The following is a 20,410-nucleotide window of genomic DNA, read 5'->3' on the forward strand; positions in this document are numbered from 1 at the left end:
ATTTAATCTCGTCTTTAAGTTTACACATTATACCAGGATCGCTTTATTCATATTTCTCCAAGTGGCGGCCTGAACACCTGCAGACTTCTAACATATGAGTACAGGCTGTTACAAAAGAAACATTACAGTGATTCCATTCCTTAAATGAGGTATAGGAATTCTTATACATTCGGAAATTTAAAATAAATGTTATAGTTCAGACACATGATCTGAAGACATTAATTCGTCAATTTAAGCACAGAAACTTAATAATAAACAAAAGCAAAAAAGATCTTTTGAATTCAATATTTTCTAACGTTAATATAAAAAAAGAGTTGAGAGTGATCAAAAAAATTAAATATATTAAAAATTTTAACATTGCAACATAACAAATGATTGACAATAAACATTCCCATAATTCGTAGATATGGTAATGGTTATTTTCAATCATATGTTATGTTGCAATGTTAAAATTTTTAATATATTTAATTTTTTTTGACCCCTTTATAACCTCTTTAAACATAAATACTATCTATAGAAAAATCTATATTTAAATATTCCCCCATATCCCCCTATTACTCCGCCTATGCCCCTTAAAAACGTAGAACTCGTATAATTTTGTCCATCGTAAGTAATAGGCCCGCTTTCTTCAATCTTTGTTAAAATGCACCTAACATAGCGTTAATTAACTGTAAGTTAAAAGTATGAATTGCTGTTAAAATATTGCGTTTCTTCAACTTTACATTTCACATTTTAACATTCTGTTTGTTAACTCTCTGTTAGGACCAGAGATTCTAGAGTTTAACCATAACTTATAACCAAGTATAGGCTCACTTCTGTTTTCTGAACTCTGACAATTGTGATTCTCGCTTGTTTCCGTTGTTTGATTCAGAGAGAATAGAAGTCTTTCTATTCTCTCAGGTTTGATTTCTGCTTCTTTCCTCGTCTGTATCACAATAGCGTGGAGCGGCGTATTGGTATTGCTGTTATGAAATGGAAAATACTGGAACAAAAAGAGATCTTGGGACTAATTTCTCTTCGTTCGAAAGAAACCTTCTACTGGAAATTATTTCGCAGTATAAACCAATTAATGAGAATAAACAAACAAACGGATCTAAGTTGAAAGCGAAAAGTGAGGCTTGGCAGAAAATAGCCTATACCTTTGTATGAACTTCTGGTCTGTCAAATCACAGAAATCATCCGCTCTGTTTATGTATTCATGGATATTATTTTCTAAATAATGCAGATGTATAAGTTCAGCATCTAACGCACCAGCCATATTGGATACTTCTATGCTAACAGAGAGTTAAATGATTTAACTGCATGAAATTGGGCAGTTAAATTAACATAGGTTTTAACAGCCTGTTAGTACTAACAGTAGTTGAAGAAATGCTTCAACTGTTAAGTTTACAGTTAAAATGGAATAACACACTGTTATAATTTAACAAAGGTTGAAGAAACCGGGCCATAGTCGATTTCGCCGGGATTGCAACCCACGTCTTCAACGTAGAAAGCCTGCGTTTTGTGTCTGTAGTAATTGGAGGCGCCAAAACCCAGTGGCAGTGAGACACAAACGGTCTCCGTGGTGCGCTGTGATCTGTTACAGAGTCAGTCGAGCGTGACGACCTGACGACGACCTTCGCTCTAGGATCGCGCTGCCCTATAAAACATAACGAAGTGGCTTGCGGTTATCGGACTGCTCCAGCAACTTTTCCCTTTCTGCGGAATTTCATTGTCTTGCTCCCCGTCCTAAGGGCGACATGCCACTATATTGCCTGACATTGTTATCTCCCAGTAACGAGGTCGTATCTTGTGGGTTACAAAGCGGTTCATGTCACTGCATAAAGATGTAAATGCTGCGGGAGATTCTACCCTGATTGCATGCATGAAAAAGTCATATCCGGTCATCACGCTTGGCAGAGTAGGTGTTCAAGCGAGCCACGTTTTTGGGTGTAATATGTGCCCTCAGTGATATTGGGTACTTACTAAATTAGGGCGTATTCTTTTGGTCGAACTCTTCTTAATCCGATAGTGAAGCTACTACCACATTCGTAATAACATTGTGCATCAAAGCAATTCTGGTTTGAAGTTTAAAATGATTCTCTCAAACTTTTAAATTGTCCATCTGAATCTTGCGTACGCTACTTTTAACACTTAAATATAAATTATTGATTAAATGGCAAACTTACTAGTGTTAAATTATGTAACCACGTACGGCTTACAGCCGTTTCGGTGGACCAGAGGACACAATACATCTACATATGCCGAACACATAACTAATGCTAACCATACATACAATAACATAAATACAGACATGGAAATCCTACACATACAACCCAAAAACCAAAAATTCAGTATACTATAACAATATGAAATATACAGACACACCAAAACACACCCTAATCAAATCCTCAACATAGATCAATTTCAGAACACACCCACTATTCGACTCCACTTTTCAACACGCATACACACCCCTACAACAGGCAGCGAAGTCGAGATGATGCCGGGGATCTAGTAGGTTCTGATGATGGTGTGAAGGATCCACCGAAACAGCTGTAAGCCGCACGTGGTTATAATTATTTAACACTAGTAAGTATGCCATTTAATGAATCATTTGGAAATTGCGTTTAATAAACTAATAAACAAGCCAAAAATGGCTAGTACACTTCTGTGCATATTTCATAGCTGAATTCTTGCATCATAACAATGGGAGCACGGAATTCCATAGCTTCTTAATTCATTTTGAACTATGTGACTTCATAATACTCAACATTCTCCAATCTTTCCTATTTTCTGCCTTCCTCTTAGTCTCTGCATAAGATCCATATATCTTAATGCCTAGTCAAATTCACTCTCCTCACCTCCACGCTGCGATCTTTAAAGAGTGATGTGGCGAACGAATGGGAAGCTACCTCTTTTATCTTTCCTAAGACTTCGTAATATAACCCTCTATTACAAAAAATGTCCAGTGATGTGTGTAGCAATAGATCAGTGCATGTTCAGAAAATTGAACATTACGGGTTACTATTTGTGTCTGCACACGCTGATTCGAACGAAAATATAGGTTATGTACGTATATGGCGAAAAATCCAGTTATAATTGGTGTGGTTAGTGGCCAGTTAATGCTTGATATTAATATGTAGATCTACTGGGTGTTCATTTCAAAGTGTGTCATGACGTCACTGTTGTGAGTCAGCGATTTGAAGCGAGTTTCAGCTTTTATGTCAGAGAAGTTGCCTATTAATCAAGGCGTTCAATCTGAACTTGAGAACGTGTACGGTATAACTTGAACGTCGTGGCAACAGGTGGCGGTCTGTAAAGTCTGTGTGCTACCATAACCTCTTTCGAACTGTGTTTTGCGCGGGCAAGTCGTACACAGGGTATTTGTTATCATCGGTTGCGTACGGCAACATTCCACAATACAAATCAAATGCTCCGTGTCCATGTTGACCGTCCAAGTTAATGTCAACAAATACGTAAGTACTCGTCTTAACCCTCTTCCCATATCCCGACAATAAGAAAAAAACTCACCTCAGTACGTGTTTCCAAACAGTTCACATTCCTGCCACTACCGTCGTTACCGTACGTATCGGTAAGTACTCTTCAGAATGGACGCCGTACTTGCTAGGCAACTTCTCTGGCACATAGGTAATACGCCTTTGCGGAAGTGTAGGAAGATTGAATTCTCTAGGCTCATCGGCTAGCCACATGACGGCATACAGCGAACCATGACACGCTGAACTGAACACGCAGTATATATGCGACTTGATAGCTGTAACAATGTTGTATATTACTTAAAAATGACGGTTTAGACAACAACACAATCGTGACGTTAATAATGTTCGAGTGTTTAGTTAATTTCGCTATGTTTAGGATAAGTTTATCACTTACCATTGCTTTGACACCTTCTGAAATTGATAGTTCAGCCAGTTTTTTTCTGTTATTTATACTCGCTCTATCATCTCTGGCCTATCACGAATTAATCTTTTGGGTGAAATCCGAAGGCCTGCGTACTGTTGTTGATTAATGGTTCTGTTGTTGTGAACTAGATGGCGACTGTAAATGTATTACTGATTTGTTATGAATTTGATTTCGGTGATGAATGAAACCGGTGATATTCAGGGATGTTGTGGCTCGAATTTCCTGGCATTTGCCTTACGGTTGAGGGATAACTCTGAAAAACTTCAACCAGGAAATTCAACCCGAACGGGAATCGAATCCGGGCCCTCTGCTTAAAAGACCAGCATGCTGACCCCTACACCACAGAGGTGGTCAAGTCAGTATTAAAACATGCAGCAAATGTTGACTTGACTGTTCATTTTTAGAATAAATTGACAACTTAGTAGAGCACTTTTTATTGTCTCTACAGCACTGAAGTTGACAGTCTGGGCAATAGAATAAAAAGTTAGTTAAGTTACAACAAATGCGGAAATGTTGACTGAGTAACAAACCAATGCATATTCCGAAAAAAAATAAATAATCGCGTCTTGGCACTTGGCACTGTTTGTACAGGATCTGAAAGGGTCAGGTTAAAAATAAAGTGAAAGTTAATTAAGATAAATGTGCAGTTGATAAATCACTGTATGTTGAAAATCATTTATTAGTCTTGGTCTGGCATAAGTGACTGTTTGCGTTGGACCTGGAATAGATGATTAAAGTAAATCGGGATAAACATACATTGATATTCGAGTAATGAATAAATCGTGTGTGGTGAATATAATTTAATAGGCCTAATCGTGGTTGGGCGTTCGTCACTGTTTGCTCGCAACTTCAGGGAGAAAATTGAGACAGTATAATTAAAGCAACGTAAAGTACGATAAATAAACCAACGCTTGTTCAGAAGAAGGAAATAACTCTGGTATTGCACATTCATTTTGATTAGAGCTATTTTATGTAGGCTACGAGGTGAAACTGACAGTTTAGGAGGAACAATTTAAAAAAAGTACGGAAATTTCATGAAATATAAAGTCGCATTTAGTTTAAAAATCGGTACATATTCAGAATAAATTAATAGGCCTAATCCTGGTTTGGCTTACCTGAAAGTGGAATTTCAGACGACTATTTCGTTTATATGACGTCATTAAATTTTCGGCCAATGAAGTGTAATGAAATTTTTAATTCCAACCAATCACAGTCATCGCGATAATTTCTGCAGCTCGATTTATCACTATCAATTTATCGCATGGTCGTTCTTTTGTTTAGTCAGTGTCGCCAACTGTTTCCACGTAAATCGATGAGCATGAATCCATTGTACTAAATAAAGTGCGAAATCCTACTTCCACATCTACATCTTCATCTTCTAATTCCATGTCCATCGTATCTAAAGAAAATGACACTGCTTCATAACAATTGTTCATTTAATTAATGTATTAATCAGGTTATTTGTAATTATACTATAAAATGTTTAAATTAAATTATGACTTCAGTAGATAATGAAAACGTATTTCAGTTATAATAACAAGAGATCGTCAACGAAGAGGGGGCGAGAATATGTCCTCTTTGTTGTAGAGACATCACACCATATTTTATCGGAGTGTGAAGCCACAGAAGCTCTGAGGAAACGATTCCTGCCAGAGTCATTCATTACATCTAGCAGGGGGCACTTGGCGACATACGATATGTTAAATAACGTTATTTTTTTTCTATTTGTATTTTATTGCGTGTGTATGTTTTTTTATGTATTACCTTTATATTTATTAGTTGGATTATTTCGTGCAGTTTCAATAAGGATTTTTTCTCTTTTGATATCTTACATTTATTTTATTTTTATTATTTTTGTGAAATTTGGTTTGAAGTTAGATTAGTTGTAATTGTGATAATTAATGATAACGGTAGTAATAATAATAATTGTTGTTTTACTATTTTATTATTAGTAGTATTATTTTCGTTTTGAAGTTTCAAACTGTGCATAGTTATAGCACGAATGGCCGTACGGGCTCGTACGGAGGATCTTGTGTACATGAGTTTGTATAATTTATCATGCATCAATAAATGCACTTATCTATAATAACAAGAGAAAAGCGCAGTACTTGTAATTAACATTTTCAAACCTGTATTTCGCTTTTTTCAATTGGCATTACTGAATAACATTCAATTTCTTTATTGCATTAATCGTTATTAATCTATTTCGACTTCACAATGTCTGAATACGTTAAGTATTCATAAATATACAATTATTAACATTTTGTGAGCGAATTTTAGGGATATATTATTTGTGCGAGATCGTGCGTATTTGCTTGTTTTCCGCACAGAACCAATACGCGGTAAGTGTGAAGTACCACATTCAGTATTCCCAACGTAACACACATAACAATTTCCCTCTTCTTACCGCTTAAGCGCGACATTCATTTTACTGCTTTAGGCTTTTAACATATTATTTTTAGAGACGTTTAACATAGTAATAATTATAAATTGGAAACATACCACTGCAATTTCACCTAAATTGCACTGTTAATTATTGTTTTTTTTTAATATTTGCAAAAATTAAGTAAAGTCTATTACTCTACGAAAGCTATTGCATTCCTGATACACGTAACATTAAGGAAGCCGTGAAAAAATCAACAAGACTCCAGATGCCGATGTTATTACTGCAATATGTTATATAAATAATATTGTTAAAATATTAAAATGAAAAATAAATCATTACATAACCTTACCGTTTGTTTTAAGTTCGCAGTTATAGACTGGGGAAAAAAAAGACAGACGTATATCACGGCCTGCCGGAGTATAAATATTTTTGTTTTCTAAAGTTGCCGTCATTAAACAGAAACCAACATGGAGATTTCATTGCAACTAATTAGAAATTCGTCTTTCAGGTATGTAATAAACGATCTTCGCACAAAATAATGTACGATACACGAGCGGTATGTTTGTTTTCATGTTCTCGGAAATTAAAAAAGCTCAACTACGTTTCGCTTTTTCAATGTTTTCCTCGAACATGAAAACGTCAACATACCGCTCTTGTAACGTATATTACTATTACATTTTTATTTTATTCACGAAATAGTCTTAATAAATGTCACTCGAGGTCTGAAATTTCCCAAATGAATCCACTCGCTTCGTTCGTGGATTTATCGGAAAATCTCATACCTCTTGTGACATTACTAGGCATATAGATAAAACAAAGACTTCATAATATACGGCGACATGGGTCGGATTTAGAAATTTGACCTGTGATGCTTTTAGTTTACCTTCTCCTTCCAACGTGACAATTTATTGCAGTTCCTTGCCCTGCCGCCATTTATTCTAGAGTCTAATTCTGAATCGGGGCCGTGCCTCTTCCATTTTTTATGCAATGAAGTGGTATTTGACACTGCGGAAGAGGAACTCCTGCTCCAGAAATAAAGCTTATGTTATGTCACACTTCTTCTGAAATAATATTGGCGCAACTCCTAGAAAATTTTAAAAGACGAGATGAATAGTTCACACCAAACGCTTGGCACCTGTCGGAACCCTTGCCAGTCATTGTAAATTTAATGGCGGGCCGTTGTGGGCTTTCAAAGTGGTCAGTATATTACAGATAGCCTACTGTCTCATAAGTCATAAGAAATGTCGGTTCTGGAGCAAAATTTTAGTTGCAATGTGTTGTGACAAGAAATTAATCTAATCTTCAAAGTAAAGGTCATTAGATCATATGGTTGTGAGCCATTTTTCAGCGAGTTTGTTATCCAGCGACGGTACCAGTTTCTGATTTCCGTTGCAAAAAGTTTGGTGATACCAATTTCAACGACTTCCAAGTTTTGGAAATTTCTTCCACGCAGGAAGTGGGCCATGGATCGAAACAGGTGGTAATCTGAAGGTGCAAGATAAGAGCTGTATGCCGGGTGTGGTAGAAGTTCGATTCCTTCCATTTCCTGGAATTTTTTCCATGGTTTTTCCAGCGTTATGGAGTCTCACATTGTTCTGTTGCAAGAGAATTGTATTTCGATTAATTAACGCCAGGTACCTCTCTCTCAAAACTGCATTAACTCGTTCTAGCTGTTGACAATAAAGATCCGCATCGACTGCACGTCCGTTTGGAACAAACTCCCAGTGAATCACACCTTCCAAATCCTACCAGACATATAACATTATTTTGGTACCGAACTGATCTTGTTTAATGACGACTTTGGCAGGCTGACGGGGATCGAACCTCCAATATAGTTTTACAATATAATCTACTAGTACAACACAAGGGGTTAGTATCGATACTAAATACAAGACAGAAATATTCATGCAGCGTTGTTGAATGTCATAAATTCACCTACATAATAGAAGGCGTTGGAAATTACGTACTTCTTTAATTTGGCCCTAAATAATCTTATGTTTTGAGTTTGATTTTTATATCCGTAGGGTAGCTATTAAAAATTTTTACTGCCATATAACGCACTCCTTTTTGATAGCACGATAGACTTGCCGATGGAGTATGAAAGTCATTTTTACGCGTATTTATACTATGAACTGTTGCATTTGTTACAAAGTTTTCACGATTACATACGAGGAAATTTATTAATAAAAAATATACCGACAAGCAATGAGCATTATTTGTAGTTTTTTTTGTAAATAGTTGTACATGATTTCCATGGTTTTCTATTTTCGAACCGATGAATCAGGAAGTACAAAGCCTGTCAATAGTAGGCCTAGGCCTACACATTGCTTGGAAGTGACGTTGTCAACCAATATGTCTGTCATTATGGCGAAAGCGTATTTTTATGTCTACGACTTGGGTCATGTGTCACAAATTATGAGGAATAGCTTCCAGTCTCGATCTCCGTTTCCTCATCCCAAAAGACCCCACCTTACCTCCCTGGAAGACACCTGACTCTGGGAAATATGATTGATGACGTTTCAGCCACTTACGAAATAACATTTATCACTATTTTTCGTAGTAATTTGAAAAACGTTACTAGCGATTAAGAAGAGTAGCATAATAATAATAATAATAATAATAATAATAATAATAATAATAATAATAATAATAATAAATCGTCTGCATAAATCATTGCAAGTGCCGATTCTAGTTATGATTCATGTAACAACGTCTCAGAGATTCATATAATTAATATTAACTTCCATTCAGTCCATCTGTTTGTTCGTTGAGCGGATATTCTTGCAGGAAACTCCGTGCACATAACCTCCAATAAAGAGATCAAACTCTTTCGTGCCTCAATGAAGACAAATCGTCTCGATTGCGTCTTTCTTCCAGCTCGCACTTAGGATAGGTGATGTCATTTCACTTATTTATATTTATGTACATCGAACGTATGAACGCATTGAAACAGAGTACAAGAGAATCGATGTTATGTTAAAGACTAGGGACGAGCAAAATATGAAATTTCATATTCTAAAGTTCTAAACTATTCCTGGTAGCTGTATGGGAACAAGGGTTTTCACGATTGGCGATGTCAAAACATGTTCATATTGCATAATAGTTTGGTAAAATTGTAATATTTCATATAAATAAATAAATCTTAATGTTTACTATATGCTGATGATGTTAAATTGTATAAAGTCATTGACAAACAACAAGACGTTTTTGATCTACAGCATGATTTGGACAGACTATATAGATGGAGTATCGATCATTTTCTTCTGTTAAATCTTAATAAATGTTGCTTTATGACATATTCTAAAAATAAGACAGTTCCTCAAAATTCGTTTGAAATTAATGGTGTGAAGTTACCTAGAGTAGAATCATTTAAGGATTTGGGTATTTATTTTACACACAACTTATGTTTTAAAATGCACTTAAATCACGTAGTAATTGATGCATATAGAAAATTAGGATTTATAATCAGAAATACAAAAGAATTAAACAATATAAATACTATTGATACTCTCTATAAAACTATGATTAGAAGTAAGCTAGAGTATGCGTCTGTAATATGGTCACCTCAGTTCCAGTCCCATCAGATGCAAATAGAAAGGATACAGAAAAGATTTTTACGTTATTTATATTTTAAAAAACATCACGTATCGTCTTATGACAAGCAAATTTCATATAATCAGTTACTTTTTGAATTTAATTATAAAACTTTAAAATCTCGACGATTAATAAATAGCCAAATTTTACTCTATAAGATTATTAACGGTATATTGAATAACTGTGATTTTCTTAAATTCCTTCAGTTCAATGTAAAAATAACAGAATTACGTCATAGGCAACCTTTTATTATTCCTATTCCTAGAACTGTTTTCTTCAAGAACTCTCCATTGTTTGTTATGTGTAATACTTACAACTCTCTGTCTTTAAACTGTGATTCTCAATTGGATTTCAGTTTAACAATTGAAAAATTTCATACAATATTAAAAAGCCTTGTATTTCCTTAGATATTTAAATTATGAAGAAGTGTATTGTAATGTTTTTACTCAAGTTTTAAAATAATTTTGCATCATTATAATGACATTTGGCACTATATTAACTGTAATATTATATTCTAGCATCTATTACCATTATGTATTTTCTTTCTTTCGTTTGTGTTGTTTGTTTTGTTGTTTTTTTCTCTCTTATTATGTATTTTGTGTATACATCTGTGTAAGCCACCTGTAATTGGAAGCCTGCTTCTGTTGATGGTGGACTTAAAATAAAATAAAATAAAATAAAATATTTTGCACGATTTCTCCCCTTCCGTCAATATCTCTATAATTCCCGCTGAACAGCGCTTTCCAGATAGCTACAGTACGTTTTAATATAGAGATGTTTTCCAGGGAACACTTGAAAAGCTAAGCCACCCATTCCACCAACATTCCGGGATTCCAAAGGGCAAGTGAACTCTAAAAATTCCTCCTTAAGTCAATGAATTCGTACCGTCAGTGAATTCGAGAATTCTGAACAAAATAAGTGGATCCTATTCCAGCTTTTCCCATTCTTTCGAATCCAGTCAGAGTCTTTCCAGTGTTGTCTTGTCTAATTCTATAGACCTACAAGTAAAACATTTTAAGCGGGTTTCAATCATCAGTTTTGCTTTTTACTTAATTTTTCCTCTTTTTGAAACTCGATGGATTTTTTAATCGTACAAAACAATACTATATGATAAATGGTGTAATATTTCGCAAGAAATCATAGAAAACTTGTGTTGTATTTATAACCAGTGGTGAGTCCAGACAATGTGAAAACATTTTTTTTTTCAGTGTAAAAAATTGAGTTCTCTAGTTATTGCATTCAGGTAAAAATATAATGATGCTGACAAACTGTTTAATTATGTAGATTTATTCTAATTTTATTTGGTAGCAAATTAAATGCAGGTAAAACTATTAATCTCTAAAAGTTTATTTTGTAAATAATGGTGTAAACTTGCTCCAAATGGTTTAGGAACAAACATATTGCAACGATATTTTACTACTTAATTAACTTATTATTCCCGGAACATGAATTTACCAGCTATCGAAAAATATTGGGGATAAATTTGAATAAGGAACAAAAAAAAGTTTCCTTCCCAGGCAGGATTCGAACCACAAAAGTCTTAGTTACCAGTCCATCGTGCTTTGGAGTGAACAAGGCTCTGAAATCAGCTACAAGGGTCGGTCCGGTTTTTTTTTTTTTTTTTTTTTTGCCACTACTGTACATACAATTTGTTTTCTGTGTTCTGGAGACCTCATAGAGTGGGGGTGATTAGTCATTTTGGTATAATGACGATAAACGATGGCTGGAGTGAAATGGGATAATACCGAGACAAACCCATCGACGTCTTCTTTGTTCACCACATATTTCTTCATGGCCTAGACGGGGATCAAACCCGGGCCACCGGCAGAGGCGTTTGCTCAAGCATGGGTTCGACTCCCGGTTGAGCTGATTAAGTGCTTGGATTTTTTTTCTAGATATTCCCCAACCATAAGACGAATGTCAGGTAATCATTACCAAATCCTTGACCTCATCTCGCTATCGCCAGTTTCGTCGACGTTAAGTAACCTTGAAGTTGATATAGCGTCGTTAAATAACCAAGTAAAATAAAATCAAACCCGAGTCGCTACAGTAGACGGTAGAGAGGCTAATCTCTTGGCTACGAGTCAAACTCTAATAGTTTCGAAGAAATCTCTGTACACAGACAGCAGAACTTTAAAAGTTACTTTTCCGGGATGAGACGTTCTGAAGAAGTGCATATTCCGTTAAGTTCTCAAATAGTACTGTACATTATGCAACGAGCCTATAATGGTAGCAATTAAGACGCGAGTATGTTTATGAAACGAGCGCAAGCGAGTTTCATAATTTTCATACGAGCGTCTTAATTACCATTATGGGCAAGTTTCATACGACTTTTTATGCTCGACCATATTTCTAACTTGAAATTATTCATAAGTATTCATATTATTCTTATCTGACTGGGGAGCGGAAGTGACCTTGTGCAATCTCGTAAATTGTGAGATGTGCGCAGACGCGAAAGTATTGATTTTTTCCGAGGAACAAATATCATTGACCTTGATATAATCTAGAGAGTAAAATGAATATTAATCTTGATATAACTTGGAAATTGATTTAGACATTGAAAAACGAGATGACAAATTGAATTTACTTGAATATTATTTACAATTAACGCTAATTATTATAGTAACAGAACATAACCTTCTGCGACAGTATTTGATTTCCAGCCTCCGTGACGTTTCGCTAGTTGTCTTTCGATTGCATATCCGAGATTAATCGATACTTGCGCTTTCATATTGCTTTCTGGTTGGTAGAAAACCTGAACTTTAATGAATAGGTATACTTTAATGAGGTCCATTAAAGGGCTGCTACCAGGTGTATAATTACTACATTTCGGCATGGTCGAACATAAATATATACTAGTGGCTTGTGCAGCAAATGCTGCTGCAAACTAAGTTCGTTAGATGTTCAAATAAAAATTTTTCAGATTTATTTTCAATGAAGAATACTTGTCTTTTTGATAGTTATTTGCTTCCATAATAATGAAACATACTCCCTCTGAATGGATGTTTTTAGGCCAAATACTTTTTCTTGAACCTATCCAACTTCAGTTTTTGAGTTTCAACGCGAAAACACTTTAAGTATCAATGTCAGGACGATAGCAGTAGCTATTTCAGATCATTGTGGATTGTAGGCAAAAGTTAAAAAAATGACAGGTTTGCTAAGCTTTCGAACAATAGCATTTTCGTATAGCTGCTGCATGTAGAACTTCAAATGTAGAGCGTAAAATCATTTTACCCTACTAAGAGATCTTGCTGAAATGATCTGGAGACTACAAAATTTTCTAGGCCTTTTATTTTATCAGTAAGTAATACCTTTTTATCTTTCCTTAGGAACTGTTATTTTTGCGCTCTGTCGAGCCAATACTGAAGACAATGACACATATCAATATCTACACTACACCGCCATTAAGTACAGTATATGAAAAAGACCCAACCCCACTGGGTTAATAAGTATAAAAATATTTGATTTTAATAACAATATTATTATCTTACTTAAGTTTTGTAGTTATATATAGCAGTCACTCAGTAAATTATAGAAATGAAGATCTAAATTAAGATATGCTCTACATTTACTTACATAACCTCAAAACATTTCACTTTCATGTCATCAATATAGCATCAATATTTTGCACAATTAATGAAAAATAGACCCATCATGATATTAACTATAATAATATTTAATTTCTAATGGTAATAATGTCATCAAACCACCTCAGGTTTCGTAGATTTGAATATTCAATACACAGCTGTACTCAGAAAATTATACGCTGCAGAATAAGTTTTTAATAACAAATTGAATTGAGATTTAAATATGTCGGCAATCCTGCAGGTCATGGCCTTCGTGTAATAGCATGTTGTTTATTGTAGTGTGTGTTTTGTTCTGAAATTCAATGAAGTCGGCCGTGATTCAATAAAATTAGTTCTCAAAACTGACAACAGATGGATTTTGGAAAATAGGAAAATTATGTAGGAAAATTGACATTTCACTGAAAACTACTACTTTTTCGAAAAACTTTGGGTTCCAAGCTTCAAAATGAGGGGCTATTTATTAAAATCCGTTCAGCCGTTTTCCCGTAATTTCCATTACCAGTTCAAATGATATTTATACTAGTGGCTTGTGCAGCAATTGCTGCAAACTAAGTCCGTAAAAAGTTCAAATAAAAATTGTTAAGATTTATTTTCAATGAAGAATACCAGACATTTTGATAGTTATTTGCTTCCATAATAGTGAAACATACTCCCTCTGAATGTTTTTTTTTTTTGCCATATACTTTTCCATGAACCTATCCGTCTTCAGTTCTTGAGTTTCAATGCGAAATCGCTAGTAACAATGTCAGGATGATCAGTGGGGTTTTCATGTGGGAGTAATGCAGTAGCTATTTCGGGTCATTGCGGATTGTAGGTGAAAGTTAAGAAAATGTAAGGTTTGTCATGCTTTGAACAAAAGACTTAGCATCTTGGTATAGCTGCTGCATGTTTCGTGAACTACCCTGAAATGTAGAGGGCAGAATCACTTTTTCCCCACTAAGAGATCTTGCTGAGGTGATCAAGAGACTACAAAATCTTGTAGGCCTCTTATTTTATCAATAAGTAATACCTTTTGGTCTTCTCTTATGAACTGTAATTTTTGCGCTTCTTCCAGACAATACTGATCTACCAAATACTGCTGGATTAATTTGTGTAACAATGAATGTTATGTCGTATATTTTCTGTAATATAGGCTGTTGTGAGGAATTTATTGCTGAGATGTGGAAAATGAGGCGACTGATATGTCAGAGTTATAGAATCTTATATGCGCCCTAAATAAAATTGTCCATCGTAAATCGTTAGCAGTTTCAGTGTTTCATTCGTTGCTGGTTGCGGGAAATAAACTTACTCATCACGGTAGCAAGAAGTGAAATGGCATGCTATTTCCCTACAACACATTATGCTTGGCAGCGATCACAAATCTAATCAATTAAACCAAAGAAATATGAAATTAATTTTGTTGTAGTTTAAAGACGCAGCTAAAATAGGAAGCATGACTCAATTACTACCAAGGAAAGTTAGAGAATCAGACATATAAATATCTATATCACACTGCCATTACATATATTAAAAGGACCCACACAACACTTGATTGATAATTGTAAAAGTATTTCATTTTTAAAAACAATATTGTTATTGTTACCTTACGTAAGTTTTATAGTTTTCAGTAACATAAGTTTATATAGTCCTATAGCCGTTACTCAGTAAATTATAAAAATGAAGATCTAATATAAAATATTCTTTCTCTGCGTCTACTTACATAAAGCCCCAAATGGTTTCACTTTCATATATCAGTATAGCATTATGTGTTGCATTAACTATAATAATATTTCATTTTTAATGGTAATAATGTCATCAAGCATTCTTAAGTTTTATAGTTCTTAATATCCAATACACAGCTGTACTCGGAAAACTACAGACCAGATAATCAGACATGTAAATTATTTTTTATACGTTATCAAAAATTTCACAAATGAAGATCGATATATTGGCATTATGATGGGAAAGAATCTGAGCCGGCTGAACTCTATGTCAGCAATCCTGTAGGTCATGGCCTTCGTGTAATAGCCTATTGTTTATTGTAATATGTGTTTTGTTTTTTATTCTGAAATGCAACACGGCCGACTTGATGCTCGCTTCGCTTAAGGAAGTGAACATCAAGTCGGCCGTGCATGCAATTAATTAGTTCTCAAAACTGACGAAAGATGGATTTTGGAAAAAAGGAAAAAGATGTAGGGAAATTGACATTTCACTGAAAACTACTACTTTTCCGAAAAATTTTGGGTTCCAAGCTTCAAAATGAGGGGTCATTTATTAAAATCCGTCCAGCCGTTTTCCCGTAATTTCCATTACCAGTTCAAATTATATATATATATATATATATATATATATATATATATATATATATATATATATATAGATATTTTTGCAGCTCGCAATATTATGTATAAGAAACCTTCATAGTAGTAGACTGTAATATAAATGCTGATAGTTGCGTTCCGTTTGTGTTGCAGTTGATTTTCAGCGGGGAGTACACCAAGGCGATGTCGAAGGACTGGCACTCGGGCCACTTCTGCTGCTGGCAGTGCGACGAGTCGCTGACGGGTCAGCGCTACGTGCTGCGCGATGACCACCCCTACTGCATCAAGTGCTACGAGTCCGTCTTCGCCAACGTGTGCGAGGAGTGCAACAAGACCATCGGCATCGATTCCAAGGTAGCCTCCCTATTCTACCTTCATCCTCAGCCCTCTTTCTGTTTTTTCCACCTTCACAACTCCTCTTCATTTTCTTCACAGCGTATTATTTGTTTCCTCGCATCCTTTCTTTCTCCGTCTCTTCACTTACTCCGTTCGCCCGCGAACATTATCTTCTCTGCTCCACTTTCTCCTTCTCTTCCTTCACCCTTTGTCCTATTCAGCTTTGTTTTTATTTTCCTGGCACTCACTTTTTTCATGACTCTCAATTTGACCTTCTACTTCCCTTCTTCCCAATTCTTTCTCTTTCTTCACAGTTCTTTCTCCCCTTTCTAATTCCTTCTCTTCCTTCATACTTCTCCTAGACTTAATTTTCTCCTCCTAATTTCTTCTCTTCCTACATACCTCTGAACTTATTTTCTTCTTCCCAATTTCTTCTCTTCGTTCATACTTCTCCAGGACTTAATATTCTTCCCAATTCTGGTCATACTTCTCCTGGACTTCATTTTCTCCTCTCAAATTCCTTCTCTTCCTTCATACTTCTCCTGAACTTCATTTTCTTCTTCTCGTTTCCTTATCTTCCTTCATACTTCCTCTGAACTTCATTTCCTTCTTCCCAAGTTCCTTCTCTTCCTTCATACTTCTCCTGAACTTCATTTTCTTCTTCCCATTTTCTTCTCTTCATACTTCTCCTGGACTTCATTTTCTTCTCTCAAGTTCCTTCTCTTCCTTCACACTTCTCCTGAACTTCATTTTCTTCTCTTCCTTCATACTTCTCCTGAACTTCATTTTCTTCTTCCCATTTTCTTCTCTTCCTTCATACTACCTCTGAACTTCATTTTCTTCTTCCCAAATTCCTTCTCTTCCTTCATACTTCTCCTGAACTTCATTTTCTTCTTCCCATTTTCTTCTCTTCGTACTTCTCCTGGACTTCATTTTCTTCTCTCAAGTTCCTTCTCTTCTTTCACACTTCTCCTGAACTTCATTTTCTTCTCTTCCTTCATACTTCTCCTGAACTTCATTTTCTTCTTCCCATTTTCTTCTCTTCCTTCATACTACCTCTGGACTTCATTTTCTTCTTCCCAAGTTCCTTCTCTTCCCTCATAATTCTCCTGGACTTCATTTTCTTCTCTCAAGTTCCTTCTCTTCCTTCATATTTCTCCTGAACTTCATTTTCTTCTTCCCATTTTCTTCTCTTCCTTCATACTACCTCTGAACTTCATTTTCTTCTTCCCAAGTTCCTTCTCTTCCTTCATGCTTCTCCTGGACTTCATTTCTTCTCTCAAGTTCCTTCTCTTCCTTCACACTTCTCCTGAACTTCATTTTCTTCCCATTTTCTTCTCTTCCTTCATACTACCTCTGAACTTCATTTTCTTCTTCCCAAGTTCCGTCTCTTCCTTCATGCTTCTACTGAACTTCATTTTCTCCTCCCAAGTTCCTTCTCTTCCTTCATACTTCTCCTGAACTTCATTTTCTCCTCCCAAGTTCCTTCTCTTCCTTCATACTTCTCCTGAACTTCATTTTCTTCTTCCCAAGTTCCGTCTCTTCCTTCATGCTTCTACTGAACTTCATTTTCTCCTCCCAAGTTCCTTCTCTTCCTTCATACTTCTCCTGAACTTCATTTTCTCCTCCCAAGTTCCTTCTCTTCCTTCATACTTCTCCTGAACTTCATTTTCTTCTTCCCATTTTCTTCTCTTCCTTCATACTACCTCTGAACTTCATTTTCTTCTTCCCAAGTTCCGTCTCTTCCTTCATGCTTCTACTGAACTTCATTTTCTCCTCCCAAGTTCCTTCTCTTCCTTCATACTTCTCCTGAACTTCATTTTCTCCTCCCAAGTTCCTTCTCTTCCTTCATACTTCTCCTGAACTTCATTTTCTTCTTCCCATTTTCTTCTCTTCCTTCATACTACCTCTGAACTTCATTTTCTTCTTCCCAAGTTCCGTCTCTTCCTTCATGCTTCTACTGAACTTCATTTTCTCCTCCCAAGTTCCTTCTCTTCCTTCATACTTCTCCTGAACTTCATTTTCTTCTTCCCATTTTCTTCTCTTCCTTCATACTACCTCTGAACTTCATTTTCTTCTTCCCAAGTTCCGTCTCTTCCTTCATGCTTCTACTGAACTTCATTTTCTCCTCCCAAGTTCCTTCTCTTCCTTCATAGCTCTCCTGAACCGAATACCACTTTAAAATGTATACTGTTTAATTATTAATTTATTATTACTGTACTGTTTATTCATATTGATATTAATGACGTTGACATTTCAAATAACACTCGCTAGTAACTTTCGTTTCATGAACATTGGCAGCTCCTTCAAAGGCAAACGATACTGTCAACATAACAGTTAGAAAGTAACTGCCAGTTGTATTATTTGTCAGTACCGTAATCCGAAACAAGATTTTCATAAGAAAATTCAACCAAACCAGTAGAATATCACTATAATACACTAGCATAATATATAGAGCGACCCATATTTATATCAGACATTTTATTGTACTAGTAGCGTAAGCAGTCAGGTTAAGTTATTCATTCCACAGCTAAAATATACTGTGTTGCATGCCATTTGAAGCACTAATGAATTTTTATGGAAGTGTAATCAAGTGAATTAGATATTTCATGTGATTCAGTGTTGTGGTTTGGAGTAGTATCAGGGGTACCATAACTGTAGGAGTGTTATAGATATAAATTTACGGAAAGAAGGAATAAAAGAGGAAATTTAGGAGTGAAGTGAAGAGAAATAGATAAATACGTAAATAAACAGAGGATAGAATTGTAGGGAAATAATAAGTGATCTACAGTAAGTGTTGTAAAATAATGAAAATGGAAATGTGGACAAATAATTTAAGTAAAAATAGCTGCAAAAGAATGATTAAGAGGAGACAAATTTGAGAATAGAGAATAAAAAATAAATAAATAAATAATTAAGGAATGGAATATGCAATATTTAATAGGAAAGGGAGAAATGCAAGGGAGACTGTCTAGGTACGAGAGAGAATAGGATAGGATAGATAGCAATTCAGTTAAAACAGAAGAATAGGAAGTCATGAGGAAATACTTGGCAAATGAATACCGGTATATTAATATAAAAGAGTGGTATATACTGTATTAAAGTGATGGTGGATTGTGCAAAGGTCCACCATAACTATGAATTGTAAAGTTGGCTGACAAATAAATATCAAATATCAAAATTTTATTCTCAGTGCGATCCGAAACATGTGCATTTAATCAGAAAATTTACTGGAAAATATTTACATAAAGAAACATATCTTGAAGCAGTAACCATGGCGATAAGATTTAACACCGTTGTTGAACTTTTTCTGTGGGGACACCTTAAAGAAAAGGTGTACGCCAGGAAACCTCGAAATGTGATTACTTTAGAAGCGGTAATTCCAGAGGAATGTAATCGGGTGCCAAGTGATACGTTTGTGAGGGCAGTACAGAACGTTCAGCCACGTGTGGAAAAATGTGCAGAAAATGCTGGTGCTTACATTGAATTTTAAGTGATCCTAATGGCTGAACTACTGTTGGTCCTCTCATGCAATATCATTTATGTGTAATAAATCGATAAGTTGGATATAAATATGGGTTATGTAGCCTATACAGTAATGAGGGGAAATGATTGGGTTTCATCCTTGGCGTTTAAAGTAAGGAATATGGTGCGCGTGTTGCAGGACCTGTCGTACAAGGACAAGCACTGGCACGAGGCCTGCTTCCTGTGCAACAAGTGCCGCGTGTCCCTGGTGGACAAGCAGTTCGGCTCCAAGGCGGACAAGATCTACTGCGGCAACTGCTATGACGCCCAGTTCGCCTCCCGCTGCGACGGCTGCGGCGAGATCTTCAGAGCCGGTGAGTAGATGGCTCTGTTCGCTTTCAGGGCGCGATCCTGGTGGAGAATGGCTCAACTAGTTGATTCTCTCCATCCTGCCGACCTCGGTACTCTGTACCGATGTAATGAATCTAAACCTCTATGCGTTACGACACTACACTATATTCTTCCTCTTCTCATCATCCTTTTCTTATATGTTGTGGTCTTCCTTTTCTTTTCTTCTTCGTCATCTTATTCTAAGCTGTGTTTTCCTGGTATAAGCGTTAATCGTTCATCTGTGACAGTATTTTTCACGCGAATTTTCTCGAATTTTATGTTTTCTTGCGAAAGTCTTAATTTGCGCGATAAACGCGAAAAATGGTGTATTTTTTTTAATTTTCTTCATTTTAAAAGCAAATTATATTTAATTTTTCTTGAAAATACTTGAGGAATACATAAACCTTTCGACACTTTCTTATTTAGATATGTTGGGATTCACTGCCATT

General features: G+C 35.6%; 1 protein-coding gene across 6 annotated transcripts in view; it reads left to right on the forward strand.

Annotated features, from left to right (window-relative positions):
* The window catches only part of Lmpt (four and a half LIM domains protein limpet), a 964,594-nt gene that overhangs the window by 784,699 nt on the left and 159,485 nt on the right, over window positions 1-20,410 (forward strand). For all 6 annotated transcript variants that reach the window (XM_069832785.1, XM_069832782.1, XM_069832786.1 and 3 more), the window contains 2 exons: window positions 15,924-16,124; window positions 19,771-19,945. In XM_069832785.1, the coding sequence (XP_069688886.1) occupies window positions 15,924-16,124; window positions 19,771-19,945 (376 nt within the window). The remainder of the gene's footprint in view (window positions 1-15,923; window positions 16,125-19,770; window positions 19,946-20,410) is intronic.

This window comes from Periplaneta americana, chromosome 8 (genome assembly GCF_040183065.1).
Source record: "Periplaneta americana isolate PAMFEO1 chromosome 8, P.americana_PAMFEO1_priV1, whole genome shotgun sequence".
Classification (NCBI taxonomy): domain Eukaryota; kingdom Metazoa; phylum Arthropoda; class Insecta; order Blattodea; family Blattidae; genus Periplaneta; species Periplaneta americana.